At 61.8% G+C, this 21,097-nt stretch overlaps 1 protein-coding gene across 1 annotated transcript; it reads right to left on the bottom strand.

Annotated features, from left to right (window-relative positions):
- Nucleotides 1-202: 202 nt before the first annotated feature.
- PCNX3 (pecanex 3) lies at nucleotides 203-21,072 on the bottom strand. The gene is given in 36 exon segments (XM_042903940.1): nucleotides 203-1,331; nucleotides 1,408-1,706; nucleotides 1,790-1,923; nucleotides 2,306-2,580; nucleotides 2,665-2,895; nucleotides 2,988-3,135; nucleotides 3,442-3,545; nucleotides 3,717-3,947; nucleotides 6,304-6,557; nucleotides 7,444-7,659; nucleotides 7,767-7,825; nucleotides 8,206-8,335; nucleotides 8,502-8,610; nucleotides 9,642-9,819; nucleotides 10,170-10,314; nucleotides 11,110-11,260; nucleotides 11,439-11,531; nucleotides 11,638-11,743; nucleotides 11,925-12,034; nucleotides 12,211-12,302; nucleotides 12,667-12,777; nucleotides 12,886-13,057; nucleotides 13,320-13,352; nucleotides 13,639-13,792; nucleotides 14,597-14,718; nucleotides 16,021-16,156; nucleotides 16,516-16,606; nucleotides 17,070-17,248; nucleotides 17,334-17,457; nucleotides 17,964-18,695; nucleotides 18,698-19,090; nucleotides 19,326-19,421; nucleotides 19,521-19,560; nucleotides 19,683-19,782; nucleotides 20,010-20,197; nucleotides 20,565-21,072. Coding segments are annotated over 36 exon segments (6,087 nt in total). The 5' UTR covers nucleotides 20,718-21,072; the 3' UTR covers nucleotides 203-1,133.
- Between the last annotated feature and the right edge of the window lie 25 nt (nucleotides 21,073-21,097).

The following is a 21,097-nucleotide window of genomic DNA, read 5'->3' as shown; positions in this document are numbered from 1 at the left end:
GGAGCAGCCTGGGCCGGCGGGAAGCACCGCGGGCGGGGACTGGCCAGGCGTCGGCAAGGCGGGCGCGCAGTCCGAGCGCTGTGGGGCCTCCGGCCTCCAGCCTCCGCCGAGAAACGCTGAAGTGTACCTGCCGTCCAGACCAAGTCCGAGGGCTACAGCAGGATTCCTGGAGCGTTTAGCAACCCCCTCCGTTCCCACCCATCCACCCCACGCAGCAGGTGCCCAGAAACTGAGTATTTATGAGCACTTACTAAGCACTGAACCCTACTCTCCACGCGCTCTCATTTATTCTTAAAACATTTTGGACAGGTGTCCTCTCTTCTTTATAGCTGGATAAACTGAGGTTCAGAGATGGGCTTCGGCTAAAGTCAAGGCCGATAATTATAGGCACTAGCCTCATGAACTGGAAGTGTTTGAAAATACAGGGATGAGAAAGTGAACAAAATGAACTTCAGACCAAGGCTTCAAAAGGAACAGGTTAGGGGGGGAAGGGACCTAGGGCTACGTGAACCCTACCTGGGCCTTACCTCTATCTCCATCATAACCCAGCCCCACATCCTTTATCCTCCTCTTGGTGCTCATCTACCTTGACCTGGCCGCCACCTCTACCCTCCACCCAAACAATCCCAGACAGAAAAAAGAAGACGCCAACCAAAATCAAAAATAGTGTTATTAATTCTGGTGTCTCTGAAGCACGAAAAAAAAAAAAAAAAGAAAGAAAGAAAAAGAAAGAAAAAAAAAAAGAAAAGAAAAAAAGAAACCACCCTTCCCACATTTCAGCCCCTGGTCCAGGCCAAGGGGCTGCCCCTGCAGGCAGTGCAGGCCCAGGGGCCAAGACAGTCCTGGCCACGGGCTCGAAACGGGACCAGCCCATGGGTTTGACTTCTAGGGCCTGGCTGGGAGGCTGCCTGCCTCAGTTTAGGGAGCCCAGGCCCTCGACTAGGGATGAGAGATCAGGGATCAAGGCCGGAGGTCTGGGCCACTTAGTTCCGGTACGCTGGCTAAGGCAGCCAGAGGTCAGGGTTCAGATGTGGAAGCCAAAGCCACTCAGTTCTGTGGTCCAGCAGAGGGCCAGAGACCAGGGATCCAAGTTACTGAATCCTAGGGCTGGGATCCAGAGGGTACCAGGCCACTCAGTACTGATGCTCCAGCAGGGGCTGGGCAGCCGGGCTCTCACGCTCCTCAGCAGGGGCAGGCCAGTCACCCAGGATCCCAGTGGGTGTGCCACTTTCAGGAGCACTGCTGTCCAAGCAAGGAATGTCCTGGGCTGCTCTGGCGGGCGAGGAGGCATTGGTGCTGATATCCGGGCTGAGGCTGAGGTCTAGGGGCGCCTAAGGGAGGGGAGAGAGGTTGGTGGGAAAGCAGACCCGAGTAGCTCAGGACCCAACCCTTCCACGGGACCCTTACCTGAGATTTGGGGGTGCCTCCTTTGGGGCTCCCTGAGGCTGGCTCTGCCTCAGATCCCCCCAGCCCCTTCCGACCCCCCAGGGTCCACTTCCCGCTGGGACCCTCAGAACTGAGGAGACCGGGGCCAGGGGTTCTTGAGGGCCGGGGACCCTCAGTGGGGGCGGGAGAAGAAGGGGTTGGTCCAGGGAGCCGAGGGGGTGGCCACTGCAGCAGAGGAGGGGGGCGCCCGTCACCAGAGCCGCTCAGGGAAGGCCGAGGGCCCCAGCCTGGACCCGGAGGGAGGGGCTGGTCTCCACTGCCTGTGGGAGACAGATAAGAGGGTAGAGATCTCAGCTAGGCCGTCCTCCTCACCCACCAGTTCGGCCCGGCCTCGCCAGCTCACCTGCTGTGTTCTCAGGTGTGGGGTGTGCCAAGGGGGGGTTATTGCTGAGGGAGCCCAAGCCACCGCCTCCGCCACAGTCCGAGTCATCCACGTTCCCGCCACTGTTGCAGCCGGCGCCACAGCCCTTATGAAGCCTGGGATGGGGGCAGTGGGGAGGGACAGGTTGGCAGGGGGAGGGCCAGCGACCTTGCAGGCACAAGCCCCCGGCTCCAGGACAAGTCACCTAACATCTCTGAGCCCCAGCATCCTGTCTCTAACAGATTTTGCCATCTACTGTGCAGGGTCTTCTAAGAGAGGCGTTAGCAATGGCTCTTAAGGCTAAAGGCCACCTTCAACTCTGGGAGAGCAGGATGAAGTCAGGTCAGCTCTGGGACGGTGTCAGCTCTCGGGGCCCAATCCTGGCTCCAGCACTTCCTCATTCTGAGCCCTAGGAGGAAGTGGCTTCACCTCGCTGAGCCTCTGCTTCTCACTCCAGGACCTCAGCCCCACAGGCTCGGGGTGGTGTTCTGGGCTCACCTCTCCCAGCTGTGCAGAAGCCAGCGGGCAATGGCACTCAGGCTGACAGGGCCACCCCACAGTGCCCGCAGCTGGGGGTGGCTGCCGGCCAGCGAGGTGGTGAGGGGGGACACATAGATGGGGTAGCCCAGTGGCTGGTCACAGGAAGAATTGATCATGTTGCGGAGGGCCTGCTTGGCGTTCTGGATGCTACCGCGTTCGGGGTTGCGGTTGCGCAAAAACACCAGCTCCTGCTGCTGCCCGGCCCACAGGCCGCGTACACACTCGCGGTTCACCTGTGGGCGGCCACACACAAGGGTCAGGGGGTCAGTGCCAGGAAGGGGGCCGAGCGGGCACGGGGCGGGAAGGGGCATCCCCACCTTGATGACTCGGAAGCTGAGGTGGCGCCGGTTAAGCATGATGATCTTGTACTCGTCGGAGGCGTCATCCAGGACGTGACGCAGAGCCAGCAGCGAGGGCGTGTTGCTGAGGATGGCGCTGCGCCAGGCTGGGTCGCCCTCGTGCGAGATGACCAGCCGCTCCTCGTTGGCTGCGATGGCGTCGTACAAGGCGGCGGGCTCCTCATACTCATCTGGGGACGTGAAGTGATCCTGCGGGGTGGACCGGAGGGCCGCGTCAGTGGCCCCGCCCCGGGGAGGGGCTTCACCCCACGCCCCGCCCTGCCTGGGGGCGTGTCCCCTACCTGGTGGAGCTTGAGGGCCATGCGAACTCCAGGCGCCACCACACGATGAAGTAGGTCCATGTCAGCAAAGACCCACTCGTCGCGTGGGGAGGTGATGCGAAAGTCCCCCTTGAACAGGGCGTGCAGGCCGTACAGGAAGGGCTCCAGGCTGTGGAAGAGAAGGCACAGGCGAGCGTGAAGGTTCCTGAGCTCTGGCTCTCCAGGCAGTGGTCAGAGCCGAGACCGCTCTTCCTGCGGGGCCTCAGTTTCCCCAGCCTGACAAGGTCCGTCTCCATCTGGGTCCTTCACGGGGTGGTGAGGAACAGGCATGATCATAACTGGGAGGTGTCTTGCCCACAGAGAGGAGCCACCCTGAAGGAAGGACTGATGTGGTTCCTGGGGGCTTCTGGCCCAGAGCTGTTCGTGGAAGGGGCAGGGGGAGCACAGGAGGCGCGGCCAGGCCTGTGGCACTCACCTGGCAGACATGCTGTGCGAGGCAGTCCCCAAGGCCCGCCGGCCCAGCACGCACAGGCCAAAACACAGTGTGACCAGCGGCGAGTTCCAATCCTGGTCCACGGGCTGCGGCACAAGGACCCCGTCCCCAGAGCCCAGCTCAGGCCAGGACAGGGAATTCGGGGCGGGGGGCAGGGCCCGGGCCAAGGGAGGCTGAGAGCAAGAGGGACTCGCACGGGGAAGGGAGAACCGGTGGGGCGAGGTAGGGAGGCAGCCCCAGGGTCGTGGTGGCCGGACCTGGCTGCGCCGGGAGGCGCAGTACTGGATCCACTCGAGGTGCACCGCGCAGAAGGAGGGCAGTGAGAGGCCGGAGAGGCGGAGGTCATAGTCCTCATCCACGCTCAGTGAGAAGGTGGGGTCCGAGTCGGCGTAGCCCGGCGCCCTCACGGGCCGCAGGGCTGCCGCAATGCCCTCGTGGCTCAGCCACGCCTCCAGCTTCGGTGAGCGGCTGACGTAGTAGATGATGCTCTAGGAGGAGAGGGCAGCCATCAGAGCCGGGGCCGGTGACTGCGGTCATGCCCTAGTCGTGGAAGAGAAAGCACCAGGATGCTCCCTGGGCCATCCACCCTCGGCCCCTCTGAGTTCCCTGAAGCCACGCGGGCAAGTGTGCCCCCCTCTCTTAGGCCAGGAAGCCCCCCTCCTTACACAGCATCGCCTGGAAGGTTCTGCCCTGTGGCAAGTGCTTGTCTGCTTGCTTCAGAAGATCCCTCATTTGAAGAGAGACTGGGGCTTAGACAGCAGACTTGCCTGAGGTTACACAGCAAAGCGGACGGAGCTAGGGGGTTCTAAACTGAACCCCAGAACTTTCCACACCATGATGCTGTGGGATCCAAATCTCAGAGACCTTGGAAGGTCAGGCTGAGGTAGTGGGGCTGCCTGCAGGCCATGCCCGTAGGTCATGGGTCCCTTTAGGCAGGTGAGATGTGACAGCCACAGGGCTTCCACTCAGAAAAAAAGGCAAAGGCACAGTACCCTGTGCCCAAAGTCGGCGGCTCCTGTACCCCTTAAGTGAATGCTGGTTGCTGAGCAGGTGTTTGGGCAAATGGAGAAGAGCTTCTGGAAGGTAGACAGTCAGGATGGATGGGCAGTGTGTGGCTGGCAGTTGGTAACCAGCAAGGTTACAGGGATTCCATGGGCACCCTGGGATGGAGCTGATCTGGTCCTGTGCCTGGGGACAGGGTGGCCAGTCCGGGGCTGGGGAGGGTGCTGCAGCCGGCCATGAACAGAGGGCACCCAGACAGCAGGACGAGGAACGTCCAGCAGGGTGGCTCCGGTGGGGCACCCTGCCCCGCACACGCGCCACCACGCCCGACTCATCCTTCCGAACTTCACCCCACACCGTCCTTGGCAGAGCACCCCCCAGGTCCTCCACAGACACCTGTACCCAGCTCTGACCGCGCCCAGCTTTGGAGGCAGCTGCATCCGTGGCAAGTCAGCTTCCCCGTGGCACATTAAACTTGGCTGGGGTGGAGCTCGTCTCAGCCTGCCAGCCCAAGCCTGGCTAGGTGCCTGGTGCACAGCCCTGAGAAGGCTGCTGTTGGCCTTGAGCTGGGTTTCCGGGAGGCAGCAGGGTGACCTCAGTAAGAGCACTTTTCTGACAATGGGGGCGGGGGGGAGAGGTGGACAGAACTGTGACCCCTGGATGACCTGAAGCTGGGAATGTCCCGGTCTGGACCACAGCCTCCTCCTAGGTGACAGTGAGAGGTGTGAGGCTCACGAGCCCTTCCTTAGAAGTGGATGGGTGGCTAGGAAAAACCACTGAAGAATTACAGTTTCTCTGACGTGTGCTGCAGAAGGGATGTCACTGGAGGCGAGAGGACAGCTGGGAGATGCAGACGCCTGGCCCAGAGATGACCTCAGGTGAGCAGGCCTATCTGGGCCCCAGGAGGCCTCCCCTCCAGACCCCGCGCCAGGAGCCCCAGGGCAGATGTTAAGAGGGCAAAAGGGACTGTGGCCAGTGACCACCCTCACCCCACTCCCTCGGTTCCCTTACTCTGGGGGGTCACAAAGCTGCATCATTCCTGCCATCTCACAGAACTCCAGTAATCCCCACTTCTCAAGCGGATAAACCAGACACAGCAAAGGAGGTGACATCGCAGGCTTCCCAGAACCCAGTCCAGGGCTCCTGCTGGACCCCACACCATGCCTCACAAACCCCACCACCCCCATCAGGTGCTTGGCACACCTAGACTGAGACAGGGAGGCCCAGGCTTGGGTCTAAGACTGGCTCTGCCACTTTCCTCCTGATTCTGGGGCCTCAGGCTAATCGCCTCCTTCTGCGAGCCAGCTGCCATGGCCGAGACATCAGGACCTCTCTTGAAGGGTATGGTGGGCTTCAGCCAGTTTAGGAGCCTGTCCCTTGGTAAGTACCACCGCTTGGCAGCCACTTCTATGATTATCATTTAACGCCACCATTGGTAGCATTATCATCCCTCTGTGCTGGTGGGACCTGGGCCAGGGTCCTGGTGGTCTAGAAGACTGGCCTCAGCAACTGCCCTTCCCAGGACCAGCAGCCCAGTGAGGGGACCCATGCACATACTGCCCACTTTCCCCCGATACTGCCCAAGGTGCATCTTCCAGAGGAGGGTGACAGGGAGACCCCCGCCCCCCAGTACCCTACTGCTAGAGCCACACAGGCCACTGAGGCCCCCGAGTCCTGCTGTCCGGTGATGGGTGGCACCTTGGAGGATGCTTAACCTAAGGCTTCTGCTTCCCTTGGGAAAAACAGGTTCCCAACAATCCAGAAGATGACACTCAGGACGCTCCTGGTCAGTGAGCATTTGCTAGTGGGGACCCCTGCTGCCCAGCCACCCGCCCGACATACCTTGACGTAGTAAGTGATGAGGATCTTGCGGAGGTCAAACACCTGCAGCATGGAGGCGGCGTTATTGTCGCTGATGCTGTAGCCCTCCAGGACGTACTTGCTGGCCGTCACCTCCCAGGCCAGCCAGCGCTGCCCAAAGGCGGCATTGAAGGACAGGACCCGTGGCAGGTGGCCAGGCTCACAGCAGCAGCAGCCCTCATCCTCCTCCACGCCCTCCGTGATGGCCTCTACCTCGCGCTGCTGGCAGTAGGTACCTTGGGGGGGGGGGGGGGGGAGTCAGGGGGCCACCAGGACATCCCGCCTGCCTTTTCCCCAGCCAGCACCCCGGCCTTCGTCATTCCCTGCCCGGGGATGCCGTTTGAGTAAACGTTATTAAATGAACGGATCGACAAATGAACCCTTTCTCTTCCTGACTCCCAGGGGCCACAGCAAAGACCGAAGCTCAGGGGCGCCTGGGTGGCTCAGTCGGTTAAGCGGCCGACTTCGGCTCAGGTCATGATCTTGCGGTCCGTGAGTTCGAGCCCCGCATCGGGCTCTGTAATGACAGCTCAGAGCCTGGAGCCTGTTTCAGATTCTGTGTCTCCTTCTCTCTCTGACCCTCCCCCGTTCATGCTCTGTCTCGGTCTCAAAAATAAATAAAACGTTTAAAAAAAAAAAAAAAAAAAAAAGACCGAAGCTCAGAGAAAAGCGACCTGCTCAAGTTCATGGTGCTCATGAGCTGTGCTTAGAGCCCCTCTGCACCCTCAGGGGCCTTTTCTGAAGCTGACATCCAACATGGACGTCTTCCGAGGGCAAAGAGCTAGCTCACCCACCAGGGGTCATAGGTGGCACCCAACCTGGGCCAAGCCCAAGACCACAGGGCAGGCAGTTGGGAGCGGAAGGGAGATCCCAGAGCTCCGGGCCCAAGCTTGTACGAGTACAGCCTGTTCAGTCCCTGTGGACCCAGAGTCAGGGCAGGGACACAGCTTGGCCAAAGGAGACCCTGCCGCCTCACCAGTTATACCGGGAAACCCAGGCCCAGGGAGGAAGAGTGCCTTGCTCAAGGTCACCCTGCAAACCAGGGCAGGGATGGACTAGAATCCAGCCCTCACGCGCCATGCAACGCAGCAGCCCGCGTCAGGCCCAGGCCCCGCGGCTCACCCCGGAACTCAAGGCCACGCAGCTGGAAGGTGACGAGGCCATTGCCAACCTCGATGAGGTGCACCAGGGCGTTGAGGTAGTCAGAGGCCAGGACGAAGCAGTCGCCGGGGCCGTAGTTGCCCCAGCGGCCCAGCACCAGGTCCCCACACAGCGTGTGCTGCAGCGAGCGCGTCAAGTGCTCGTAGAAGATGGAGTTGAGGTTGTTGTCGTCAGCGCCTGAGACCCAGGACAGACAGACAAATGGGCAAAATGACAAGTAAGCGAGGCTCCCTCCCCAGGGAGGCCCGGCGGCCCTAAAAGCCCCCAGATGGCCAAGTACACACCTGGGTTCCGATCTAGCTGGGTGACCAGGCGGGTGTTGGAATGATCCACACGTTTAGTGCTGTTCAGAGAGAAGGACAACACAGTTGGCTGAGAGGGTGAGGCTGCCCAGGGTTCAGACGATGATTCCCGCCAGCCCACCATCGCGTCCTCTGAGCCCACACCCCTGTTCTCTGGGCAGATGCCATGACAGCCCCACTGCACACGAGACTGAGGCTTCGGGACGTGAGGGGACTCACCTAGGACCACATGGCCAGGAAGCCCAGGGTGTGAGCCCGAGGCTCGGCCTGACTCAGGTTTTGCCCTCATCAGATCACCCATCTGAAGCCCACCGTGCCCGAGCACCTGCAACCTCGCTGTGGCACCCCCCTGCACCCCACCCCGCCTGGGCCCCGAGCTCCTCTCCCTTCCGGGTGACCCGCCTGCTCCCGCAGTACTCACTTGTAGTCGCGCTCCCAGAACTTGAGGGGCCGCGCGTAGGACATGATGAAGACGGCACTGCCCAGCAGGGGGTTAAGTGGCGTGGAGAAGAGTGCCGAGAGCAGGGCCTGAACGAACAGCATGGCCGAGTCTGGGCGCAAGTCAAGGAGGTGGCAGGCATACAGGACCCTCCCTGACCTCCCTCACCACTCCTTGACCCCCGTCAACCTGCCCCGTGCCCCCAACCCCCCCCCCCCATCCAAGCCACAGCCCTCCTCGCACACCCCCACCCAGGCAGCGGGCGGCAGGCTGGGTACGTGGCACGGCAAAGGGCTGGGCAAAAGCGTGGAAAGCCGAGCCCCAAGTGATCTGCCAGGGCGCGATGTAGGTCAGCACAAAACGCAGCTTGTACAGCAGGTCCCACAGCTGGCAGGGTCGGAGAGGGGAGAAGTGAAAGATACACAGGTCACTCACAGAGGTGGGGGTCTATCAAGTACCCATTCACAGCCTCGAGCCTACCCCAGTGGCTGCCCACGTGCGAGTCAAGCTCAAGATCACTCCCGGCCCTTTCTCCCTGGACCTGGCTCAAAGTATCCGTTACCGTTAGCAAACCCTCTACGGGAGCATTAGCCATCTATTTGCAGGACCACCCTGGGAGCTTCCTATTGCTGTCCCATTTCACAGATCGGAAAGGTGAGGTTCAGAAAAGGTAGGGCAGGCAAATGACTTGCTCAGGCCATCAGTCAGTGATGAGGCTGGGCCTCAACCACAATACTGAGAGTCAAGACACAGTCACAGGCCCCACCCTCAGAAGGGGATACAGTTTGGATCCCTACCACTCTGGGCCAGACCAGAAAACCAGACCAGAACACCCATGTAAAAGAAAAAGGCTCAGGGTTATGCTGGGATCTTTGCTGGGATCCCAGGGCTATGAAGGTACCACTACAGGCTTCCAGTATAGTGCCGAGGAATGGTTCTTTGTTCACAGTGATCCCCTCCCCCAACCCCTGGTCAGGGGATCCCACAGCCTGGCAGAGCAGTCTGGATATACCCAGGCCCCAGGGGCTTCTGAAACTCAGCTCTTAACTGCTCCCCAGGGCTGTGGCTGGCAGAGGGGCAGAGCTCAGAGGCTGGTATCTAGAGGACAAGGCCAAGTCTGAACTGCCTTAACTGCTTATAAGGAAAGTGACCACATACCATGATTCAGAGAACAGGCAGCCAAGTGAGACAGACCTGGATTCAAGTCCTGGCTGGCTACCAATTCTCTGGGGGACCTGAGGCAAGTCACTTTAGCCCTTTAAACCAGTTTCCTCCGTGCCCCTGGATAAACTGCTGCGAAGGCCCACGGTGGGGCTGATGTGGAACAGCAGCGGCGAGGGCCGCAGGCCCCTGGGGGAGTTCTCCCCGCCACCCCGTTCCCGCTGCACAGCCCAGAGACTGCAACATGAGCACCTCACCTTGCTGCAGAGCAGAGACATGAGGAAGTAGTCAAGCAAAAAGCCCTGGGAGAGGCGTGGGTAGTCGAAGTGGAAGAGCAGAACAGTGAAGGCCAAGGTCAGGTACTGCTGGGGCGGGCAGCAGAAGGCTGAGCGCAACAGCTTCAGCCCAGCCACGGTCATCAGCAGCGCCCGGCAGCTGTAGACGAGAAGCAGGCATCATGTGCCAGGCAGGGCTCAGGAGGCAGAAGAGATGGCTGCCCATCCCTCCCCGGCCCTGGCCTGGGCGCCGCTGGGCTGGGCCCTGCTCTTTTGGGCTGGTGACTCTCAGCCTCTGCTCTCCAAAGGGGTCGCCCTTTTTAGACACATCTGGGAGACACGTTTGTTTTCCAAGAGGCAACTGTCTCAGCAGAAAAGGTCAGAAGCCCGAATCCTGCTTTAGTTGGCTGGGCAGCGGAGGCAGGTTTTCATTCCCTCTGTGGGCTTCAGCATCCCACGTGTCACGTGGGAACGCAAGTGGTGGGATGGTGGGGGCGGGGCAGTCCTCACTAGAGGCAGAACTTGTCCGGGTGGCTGACGACAGCATGGGCGTCCACCGTGAGGGCATTGAGCACCACGGCGGGGTAGATGAGGTACTTCTCGATGCACTGCAGGCCGGCATACAGCTTCTCAAACCACATCACCTGGGCAGCGCCTGCGAGAGAAGGCAGGACTGTTGACTCTGTGTGTTCCCCTCTTACCGCAGGGCCAAGTCAGGTGCGCTCCCAGAGGGAACCTAGAGGGAGGGCAAACCAGGGGACATGGCTCTCCAGGTGCCTAGAAGCTTTGTGGCAGCTCAAATGAGGGCAATGAGGCCTGGACAGGGCACATCAGGGGCCCAGGGCACACTCTTTGCCTGTTCTGCTGTCTGAAAACAAATGGAATGAGGCCATCCAACATGCCCACTGGAGCCACGGCAGGCTGGGTGAGGCTCCTATGCGCTGTGACCTTGAGCTGCAGGGCCCTTCGTAAGGGGCCACTGCCACCTGGCTTGAGCTGATCATCGTCACGCGGGGATGGGCAAAATCTTTTATCACTGAAGTAAAACAGGGCATGTGGAACTTTGCATAACAAAACCAGATGATTAAACAGAGACTTAAAGGTGTTTTTATCACAGGGCTCAAATGAAAATCAGCCAGGCAGACCTGGTCTACTGGAAACCAATCTGTGATCCCAGACGACAGATCCCTTTAGAGCCTTGGAATTCTACTTCCTCCATCTCCTCAGAGAAAGCAAAAGAGGCGGGAAAAGGGCAGGGCAGGCAGGGTGAGAGCAAAGCAGGGGCCAAGCTGGGGCACAGCAGGCAGGAGAAGGCAGGCAGGGCCCTCGAAGGGGCTGCAGGGTCAGCGCGGTCAGGACAGCCCGGGGGGAGGCTGCCCCCTGCCGGCAGGCTGCAGGTCAACCAGGAAATCAGGGCAGGAGGGGCGGAGGGGTGGGGGCAGGCACTCACCTCGAACTTCATACTGGCTGTACTCCAACGGCTTCAGCACAGGCTGCGACAGGCAGAACCAGGGCAGCTGTTTGCGGAGCTGCGGCAGCAGGTAATGCGTGAAGAAGCCCACGGCCCCAGCCAGTGCGTACAGTACGAACCCCAGCACCGACTGCAGGAGGGAGAGGCCAGAGGCTCAGCCAAGGGGAGCAGGCCAAGGAGCCAAGGGGGCCTGGGCACGGGCTGGGCAGGGGCAGAGAAAGACACGAGGCCATGGCTGCCCAGGGCCCTCAGGTGGAGGAGGCTCCGGCAAAGACCCAGGGGACAGGGGTGGCCCATGCCACACGAACCTTCAGGGCGATGAAGACGGTGCTGGCGCTGATGGCAAAGGTGAGCACGGCGATCACCACACACATCACCAGGTCAGAGTGCAGGACCTCACGCTGCAGGGCCGGGAAACACCAGCGTGGGTGCCCGCCGCCCGGGGGGCTGACCACACCCTGTCAGCTCCCCACCCCAAGACTAGAACCCCACACTCCAGCCCCTCACCACCGACTGGCGCATCTTGTCTGGCAGTGGGTCTGGGGGCTCGGCCCGAGCCGTCTCCAAGCTCCGCTCCTCCAGCTCGGGGAAGAGCTTGCTCCGAATCAGAGACCTGGGGTGGGTGAGAAGAGGCAGAGGCCCGGGTCTGCAGAGGCCACGCTCCTGCCGCAGGCACCAGGGTCGGTTGGGGCCAGGCACGTGCACGGAACCCCCCCGCCCCCGCAACCCTTGCCATGCACGGACACACACGCAGACACACACATGCGCACGGACAGGCACGTGCAGGCACCCACCAGAGCACGGTGGGGTCACTGCTCTGACGGCTCAGGTGGTAGGACAGGGCCACCAGGAGGCCACAGAAGACCGAGAAGAGGACAGGGACGTGCTGCTCCGGCCAAGGAGTCTGGGGAGAGAACCCATGCTGGTCAGGGGAGGCAGGGTATGCGTGGGAGGGGAGGGGAGGATCCACCGCCCCCTCCCCCTGCCCCGGGAGAAGCCACCGCTGAGCCCAATTCACAGTCCTGCCCCGACAACACCCCTGGGCCTCAGCATGCCCCCCACCCCACAGGTCATCCCTACCTTGATGGCCCCAAGGCAGAAGCCGTAGAGCAGGGCAGCAGCCAACAGGCTGCGGGAGAGGCTAAAGACGGCAGTGAGCGGGCTGGTGGCGGCTGTCAGGTGAGAAACAGCAGGTGAGGCCCGACTGCTACCTGCTGCTGCCCCACCTCACCCGCACCCCACTGCCCCTCGATTCTCACAGGCTAACCTCCCTGGGACCCATCACTAGCCCATTGTTCTCTGCTCCTCGAGCCCTGAGAGGCCTTCAGGGCTTCTGGCGTTCTTGGGTTTAAACCACTTGTTTGGGGAGGGGAGGAAGCAGGGGGAGGTGACGGGCTCTTGATCCACACCTACAGATACCCACAGTATAGACACAGGAGAAGACTCAGCAAAAGGCTGGAGCCACACACCCAACCCAAGGCCCCTCCTGGGCCCCGCACTGCCTCCCGACACGCAAGCCACCTATGGGCCCCCTACCTGTACCCCCAAAGCCGTGCATATCTATCTGCTCCAGCAGGTACATGAGGCAAGTGTTGACCTGGGGCAGGAGGCCCAGGAGGAAGACGAACGGGAAGCACAAGGTGAACACTGCCAGGGAGGGAAAGCAAAGGCCCGGCCGGTCAGCCTGCAGGCCACCCCTTGGCCCACCGTTGGGGCCTCACTCCCCTGAGTCACCTCAAGGCTGCCCAATCTCACCAGTGGCCACGTCCCGGGCACAGAAGAAGAAGGAGGCGGAGAAGAGCGTGAGGCCGTACAGGGAGACGGGTGGGAAGGGCTGAGCTGAGCCCAGGGCGTCCAGCAGCCAGATGAGCAGACAGCAGATACAGAAGTAGACGGGCCGGCTATATGCGATCACCCAGTTGTGGCCCTGGGGAGTGGGACCGTGAGGGGCCAGGCCTCCCCCACTGACCACCCCGCACACATGTGCGCACACACACGCACATGCTCACGTGCCCTACCCGTGGCCCTGGATCTAAGACAGAAAGCCTGGCAGGGTGAGGGCAGCAGGACTGAGAATCTGAGGCCATACGGGTGGTGAGGGAGCCCTGCCCCTCCCAGACCCCTGCACACCTGGTCTCAGCCCCTGCCAGCCCCACATTTGAGCACCCTCGGGAAAGCACTCTACTCACGTGCATGGGAGATGCCGCATCAGGCTGGACACTCTGGAAAAAGACAGGAGCTACATTCGCAACAGAAGCCAGAGCCCAGGACCCGCTTGGTTCCACCACTGGCTGTCAGGAATAACCAGGGCAGGATCCTAAACTGTCCTGAGCCTTGGTTCTCTCATTTGTAAGGCAAGGGGCTGGTTACAGGGAATCTCAAGCGTCTTATCTGCTTTCCAGCTCACACCCCTCAAAATGGATTATGGGAAAGGAGGCATGTGGAAAGAGGTGGGGCGGGGGGGGGGGGGGGGGGGGGAAGGGAGGTGGCCCGGGAGTAAGGACTGACCTTCAGCAGGGAATACTGGCAAGAGGCAATGACCAAGCAGAACTGGAAGACCCAGATATCCGTGAAGAAGCCCTTAAGCAGCAGCAGGTAGCCCAAGAAGGCAACGAGGCTGCTCAGGCCTACGCCGAGTATGTTCTCCACCAGCCCCCGAGTCCTGGAGAGACAGCAAGGTCAGGGCACACCCAACTCCTTACCGGCTAGGGGGGCAAAAGTGGGTGGAGCACAGAGGACAGGACCCAGCCACAAAGGCCCACGTTTGTGCCTGTGCCCGCGCCACCCCCTCATTCTCTGAATGTCGGAATCTATACCTCTCAGGGATGGAGGCCAGTTCGCACCTCTTCTAGGAAGCCACCCCGTTGCTAACCTGAATCCCAATCTCCGTCCCTTCTAGACCCTGTAGGCTCCAAGTGCCACCGCTCCGGGGACTGCCTGTCTCTAGCCTACGCGTGCCATGCACACAGGCAGTGCCCCACAAACACTGGCTGCAGTGCCGGGAGGAAATCCAGACCATGGAAGCCAGGACACGGGCTCTTAGGCCCAAGTCATCCATGCAGACAAGAGAAGTCACTTGACTTCTCTATCTGACTTCCTGGGCCTCAGTTACCCCTGAGAAATGGGAAAGCTGAGACAAAGAGTTTGCGAGCTTTTTTTAGACCGTGGGCCTCTATTCAATAAAATCTAAAATAGAAACAGATATAAACAAGAGACCGGACAAGAATGGTTTGTCTTGAGTGGAGCTTTGGGACAGAGGAGTAACTAAAGCACCATCCGCTTGGCCACCCCTTCACCCCTTCACGCTCCAAAAGGACCTAGATGAACCCCACTCCAGCCCTTGACACACCTTCAGTGACCCCCAGCAACGGTTAGGCTTCCTGCTGCCGTGATGGCCTCCATATGTTCATAGGGTTCAGACGGCCGGGGGGCCGGGGGCCGGGGGCCGAGGCGGGTGAGCACTCACCGGTCCAGGAGGGCCAGGAGGGCCAGCCGCTCATAGCGCACAGACGTCCAGCGGCCAGGAAGAAGCCAGTACTTGTAGCTGTGCTGGGCACGAGGTGGTGCCTCCTCCATCAGCGTCTGCTCCTGGGATTCGTGCAGGGAGTCCTGGTCCAGCAGGTCAAACTGCGGTCCCCACAGCCGCAGCCATCAGCCCCTCGCCCCCCACACGGTCCACTGCCACCATCCCCCTGCCCGGTGCACACTGGCTGGTCAGCCGTTTCCTCCAGCACAGAGTCCCCGCCATCGAGCAGCCCTGTGGCCTGTCCTGACGCTCCATCACAAAGGCCCGATCCTCTCTCCGGGTTCCTAGGACTCAATGGCTCAATGGCTGCTGGGGACCCGCCGGGGCTGCTGCGGGCCACAGTCACCAGTGCCGTCCGTGTCTGTCTTCCCCGCTCAGGCAGCCTCTCCCACCTCTTCCTGGGCTCGGTGAAATCCACATTTGGGACGCAGTGCAATGCTACCCTCCTCCTGAACAGAGCCATCAGGCTCACTCTGACCATCCTATCCCAGAGCACACAGGGAACCGGCCCTGATGACAGGCCTGAGTGCCAATGCCAGTACTGTGAGGCCCCGGGCAAATACCTAATCTCTTTGGATTTCTTGCATCTTTCGTTCAACACATACTCATGGGGCACAACTATAGGCCTCGCCCTGGGCCTTAGGGCTACAATGCAGAGCCAAAGATGCACAGCCCCTGCCTCTGGATGTGGCCATCAGCTGTCTCAGGACCGTGGTGCCTATCCCGTGTGACAAGTAAGGAGAATAAATGCACCAGAAAGGGACACGTGGGGCTTCTGGGCACTGCATATGCTGTCTGTGACCCTGAGTGTCAGATGAGTGGGTGCTCCTTTCACGACTGTTCTCTAAACTCTAACTCTGGCTTTGAAGCATCTTTAATGCTTCTGCCATTATTAGACAGATCCTGTAAACTGTTGTCCAAACCGGGGTACTTTTGGGAGTGAGATGGGAGCCCGTGAATAACCCCGCTAAGGCAACAAGCACGAACAGAGTGCCCCGTGCTATGCGGTGCACCTGGGCCCAGCACAGGGAGCAGCACAGCCAAGTACGTGGAAGAAAGCGCCTCTTCCACAGGTATCACTGTCGACACTCGTCATCCCCACTTAGTGGGGGCCCCTCTGGGATAAAGGAGATACCCTAGACACGCCTGTTGAATAAGCAAATAAACAACTCCTTGGGCCCCAGAGATCCAGAGAGCCTGCACGCCCAGTGTCAGCCATCAAAGGTCAGGACGGACACCTCAGGGCCCCCGGGAGCCCTTACTTGGAACGGCTCGTCCCTCCTGGTACCTGGGCAAGTGCTCAGTGACCTGCCCCCCCCCCACTGCCCCTCCCGCAGGTCCTTCCCTGACCGCTGGCTCCTCACCTCTGGGATCTCCAGGGGCACGCGGCGCACCTGCATACCCTGCAGAACCACTGGCCTTGGCTGCAGCAGGTTCAGGCCACCTGCCGCCTCAGGGACATCAGCCGAATGGAAACTGGAGGAGTGTGAGTGGCGGTCCCTGTGGGAACAGCAGCCATGAAGGTTAGGCCACTGGAGAGCCCTGGGACAGCGGGGGCATTGAGGCCAAAGTCAGGCCACAACTGGGGCCTTGCAACAGGGGGTTGCTCAGATACAGAATACAGGAAACAGGTGGCAGAAAGATCTCCCTCCCAGGCCCTGGTTCCTAGAAGCCTCCTGCCTAGAGATGTCGTGTTCCTACAGCGTAAGCACCCCTATAGGCCTGCCCTTTGCCACTCTCCACCCTCTTCTCCTAGAGATTCTGAGCTGCCCCTGCCCCAGCCCAGGGAAGAGAGAATATCCCTAGAAACATCGGCCCAACAGGCTGCCGGCCGGGCGAGCCGAAGCTTGGAGACTCACCAAGCTCCATTGGCTGCCTGCTCCCCCTGTTGCCCCACAGGGTTCTCGTAGCCGCCTCCAGCCAGGCCAAAGGTGTAGGAACGCCGCACGCCTGGGGCAAGGGTATGGGACACAAAGCAGCAGATCAGGGACAGGAGCACCCAGGCCTGACCCACGTGGACCGTCATGCAAGGAAGAACCGCGTGCTACATCCTCCTGGGTGGCAGCCCAGCCCCTAGGGACCATGAGCTGGAGAGGAGAGAGACCGCGGGTCAGCTCGCCCTGGGTTTGGGATTCTCTCCCGCCACTTGCTCAGCTGTGACTTCAGTCTGTGTCTCAGCCTCCTTAGCAGCAGGGCAAGGATTACGAGGCTACCCCGTGCCTCGGGGCGGCTGCAAGTCTGAGGTCAGGCAGCACGGGTAAAGCGGTCGGTCGCCACGGGGCTGAGGGCGCGGTACGTGCCCGACAGAGCAAGCGCTGCTGCGAGGACTACGAAAACCCCCGCGTGAGGGCCAGGGGGTGTGGGGTCAGCCGGGCTCAGGGGCTCGGCCGCTGGACTCGGGGGAGGGGCTCACCGCTCTCGTCGTAGAAGTAGTGCACGGCGCCCTCGGAGGTGTCATCAAAGGTGCAGGCCTCGTGAACGGTGGCGCCGGCCCGGGTGAGCAGCAGCGAGGAAGCAAAGTGCAGGGCGGAGGGCAGCGTCAGCGCCCGGGAGTGAGAGGCGGCCCGGCCCCGCTGAGCTTCCTGCAGGCTGCTGAAGGGGGGGGTCGGCCCACGGGTCAGCGCCACTTAGAGCCACGGGCCCCCACCGCCCCTCCAACCAGCCAGCAGGGGCTCACCTGGGCGGCGAGCCCATAACAGAGGCTGGAGGGGTGGGGTTGCTTCCCGCATTGTGGCGCCTGCGGATCGCCTGAGTGCGCCTCACACTGCTTGTGCGGTCCCGCTTGCCGGTCTCCTCGGCCGCTGCCCAGAGAGAGGCCCCAAGCGTAAGCGACACGGGCTTGGACACGTTGGGGGGGCGTGCGGGGCGGGGGGGCGGGGGAGCAGGCAGCAGCTGCTCCTGCACGGAGCTAAGTGTCAGGCCTCATTCAACTCCGTCCTGCCTCTGGGGCCTAGCCAGGTCACCTAACCACACTTGTGCCTCAGTTTCCACGCTTGGAAATGAAGATAGGACCTTGCCCTGCCCCACTGGCGGCCCAGGACAACGAATGCAGATGCTGAGGATCCTCGACGGCCGGAGGCTTTGTACTGACTGCCAAGATCTGGAGCCAGGTGTCTGAGGTCTCTCGGCCCTGCCCAGCTGAGGGGTTCAGCAGACGCCTCTCACTCACTCAGTCCACCTCCACCGGCTCCCTGAGACAGAGGCCGAGCTGACTCTGACCAGCTCCTCTGCAGCCTGGCCCTTGTCCAAACCCAAGCCCGTAGCTAGCTCGTCTCCCCACCCCACCCCCAGCAGAGCGGGCACTCACCTCCCCCCACAGCACCTTCCTCTTGCAGCTCCCCCCGCCAGCCGGGCTGGTTGGCGGCAGGTCCCCTGTGGGCCTCAGCAGGCAGCAGAGCGGGCTCCCCAGCAGCCAGCTCCACCCCCGCCTGGGCCTCCAGCTCAGCCTTGGAGCCAGCCAGGGGGGCCCTGAGGACATCGCCCCCTGCCCCATCCATGCTCAGCACTCGGGCATGCGTTTTGGCGCTGGCGGTACTAGGCGTCCGCTGGGTCCCATAGGGCCGCTTGGGGGGCACAGCCGTCCCCTCCTCAGCCCCATGGGGGGCCCGTCGCTTCCGGGGTCTCCCTGCTGCGCCACGGGAGCTCTCGGGGGAATAGCAGGAAGTAGAAGAAGAGCTGTCGGTACTGTAGCGGCGCTGAGATCGGAGGCTGGAGGCCGGGCTCAGTTCGCTGCCCTCGCTGGTGTCTTCGTCCTCAAAGAAGCCCCCGCCTTCAAGCAGGGGCCGCCGAGGGGCACGGCCAGGTGGGGAGTGTCTTCGCATGGGTGGCCGCCGTTTGCTGGGCCGCAACAAGGCCAAGTCCTTGGGCCGCACGACCAGGAGCGGCTCGGCTGGGCCCGGTGGCGTCCCTGCTCCTATGACCGTGTCAAAGGAACGCAGGGTGTCATCTGAGGGGACTCCAGCATCTGGTGACGCAGGCAGCTCAGCCTCAGAGGGTGGGTCTGTGTCGCTGCCCTCCGGGGCTTGCCCCCCAGGGGGCTGTCCAGGTGGGTGGAGTTGGTTTTCTCACTCTTGAAGCTGCTCAGCGTCTCCCTGTCAGTGCCACTGAAGCAGGAATCCGAGGAGCCGGCTTTCTGGGGTGTGGGCTCCCCAGAGCCCCGCCTGTCCAGGGGCTGGTAGCCGCCTGCCGCCCGGCGTTGTTCCCGTCGACTGCTGGTCCTCACCAGGGCCCGGTCAGGCCGGGTCAGGGTCAGGAAGCTCTTGCTCAGCTCCTGGCTGAGGCTCCCCTTCAGAAGGGGGCTCATGGGAGTATCGGCCACACTGCTCCCCCTCCAGGGGGCTCCATCCCCAGCCAGGGGAGAACGTTCTGAAGAGTCTGTGCTGGGGAGAGAGGGGTCTGGGGCAGCCCCCGGGGGTGTCTGGGGAAGGTCTCCAACTATCAGAGAAAAGGAAGACGGAAAGTGAGGGAGGGGCATGTTGCAAAAGGAACCGGTCGCTAAGAGGGTCCTCAGGCCGCTGCTTCCCCAGAGCCCAGCGGGGGCAGGACAATGAGGAGGCCCCAACCCGAAGGACAAAGAGAGCCCCGGAGAAACAAAACTTGGGGTGACTCAAAGACAAGTCAGCTCGTCCTCCCCCCGCTGCCAAGTCCCTGCCCTATCATGCCCACTCACTCAGTTTCTCCTGTGAGCTTAACTTCAGCATCTCTCGATCAGCCGAGGTCACGATCACGTTGTTGCTGCCCTGCTCCCGAACCAGCTCCTTGATGTCTGCGACCATGGCCCCACAGGTGTCAGCAGGACTTCAAGGCACCGGTGTGCCATCCCGTTCCACACCACCAGACTCAGCCCTGAGCAGGAGCCACCTACCTCTGAGGGGCCCGGAGTCCTCCATCCGGGGCAGCAGCTCCTAGGCAGACAGACAAACAAATGAAGGAACACACCGGGTAAAACGAAGGTTCAGGACATACCCACAGTGGGGTCGGGCTCCCAAGAGAGAAGTGGGACAGACTGACGCTAAGGACCACTCACCGAGACCTGATTGAAGCCAAACACGGAATGCTGGGAGCTACAGCGTACCGGCGGTGTAGAACTCACTTTCCGAAACACTGTCATCTCCACTCCGGGGTCCCTAGCAGAGGAGAAAAACATCAGCTTTCGGCTGACCTCCCCTCTTCCCATTGTACTTCCTCCACCATCCCCGGCACTCCTCTCTTCTCCAGGGTCCTGTCGAAGGTCTGGGGCTGACCGCAGAGCTAGCACTCAACTGCTCACGGAGCCAATGTCCCCTAAGCCCCCAAACCTTAAGGCCAGGCACCAGGACCCCTCAATTCCCAACGCAACCCCTACGCCACCAACCTGGGCAAACTGCTGTCCCCCTGTGCAGGCTCTTCTTCCGGCTCCCCCATGGTAGAGTTGCGCTTCTCCACGATCTCGCCCTGGTCGAACATAGCATGCAGCCGATAGTTCACAGTCTTGATAGTAGCGAACATGACAGCCACCACAAGGCAGTACACACCGGCCACCATCAAGCTGGGGGGCAGGACCTGGAGATGGCAGCAAGTCAGGCTCCTCTTTATACAGCCCCGGCCCCATGGGGCAGGCCTACCGCCACAGTCAGAGCCGGGATTCACAAATTCACAAGACTTCATCGCCCATCCCTTGCTGGTACCGAGACCTTGTCGAGAAGCTCGGTCCTCTAACCGGAGTCAGATTAAGTGAGGGGCTCAAGGTCACCCAGCCCAACAAAAGAATACTTTGGCCACTCTTCCACCTACCCCAAACGCTGCAGTGAATCCTCTCCACACCCCAAGTGCCCAAGGCACAGCCCGGAATCCCTACCAGGTTGGCACCCCTCCCTGACATCCACCCTCCCTTTCCCCGCGAGAGTCACAGGTGGCGGCAGCATCTCACCATGTACAGCAAGAAGGGAAGGGTGAGCAGGAAGATCCAGACATAAAGGTGGAAGCAGTTGGAGAAGGTGCTCTGGTGCGGGTCGAAGAACCAACCGCCGGTGAGCGAGGCCCACACCCCCTGGCGCAGGATCTGCAATACCTGCGACCCCATGGCCCCGCCGCTGATGCGCGCGCCCCCCTCCCGGGACCCTCATGGGGGCGGCCGCCGGCCCATGCCCCGCCTGGCGCCCGAGGGCCCCGGGGCCCGGCCTCGAGCTCACGCCATGGCCTCCCCCAGCGGGGGAGAGGGGTCGCCCGGGCAAGGGGGCGGGCAGGGGGCGGGGCCGGCCGGAGCAGTCAGCGGAGCGAGGCCTGGGCGCGGGGGTGGAGCCTCATCAGGGGCGGGGTCCAGGCCCCCACCCCCGGCCCAGAACTGTTCCGAGGGGCCGATCCGGTAGGCAGGCGCGGGGCACGGGCCGGGCACCCGTCGGCGGCATCCAGAGATGGGCGTGGAGTGGGTGCTCCGGGGGTGCAGACGACGGCTCCCTCGGC

The sequence above is a fragment of the Panthera leo genome, chromosome D1 (genome assembly GCF_018350215.1).
Source record: "Panthera leo isolate Ple1 chromosome D1, P.leo_Ple1_pat1.1, whole genome shotgun sequence".
Taxonomy (NCBI): domain Eukaryota; kingdom Metazoa; phylum Chordata; class Mammalia; order Carnivora; family Felidae; genus Panthera; species Panthera leo.
Note: the sequence above shows the minus strand (reverse complement) of the source record. Positions and strands in the feature narration are given on the sequence as shown.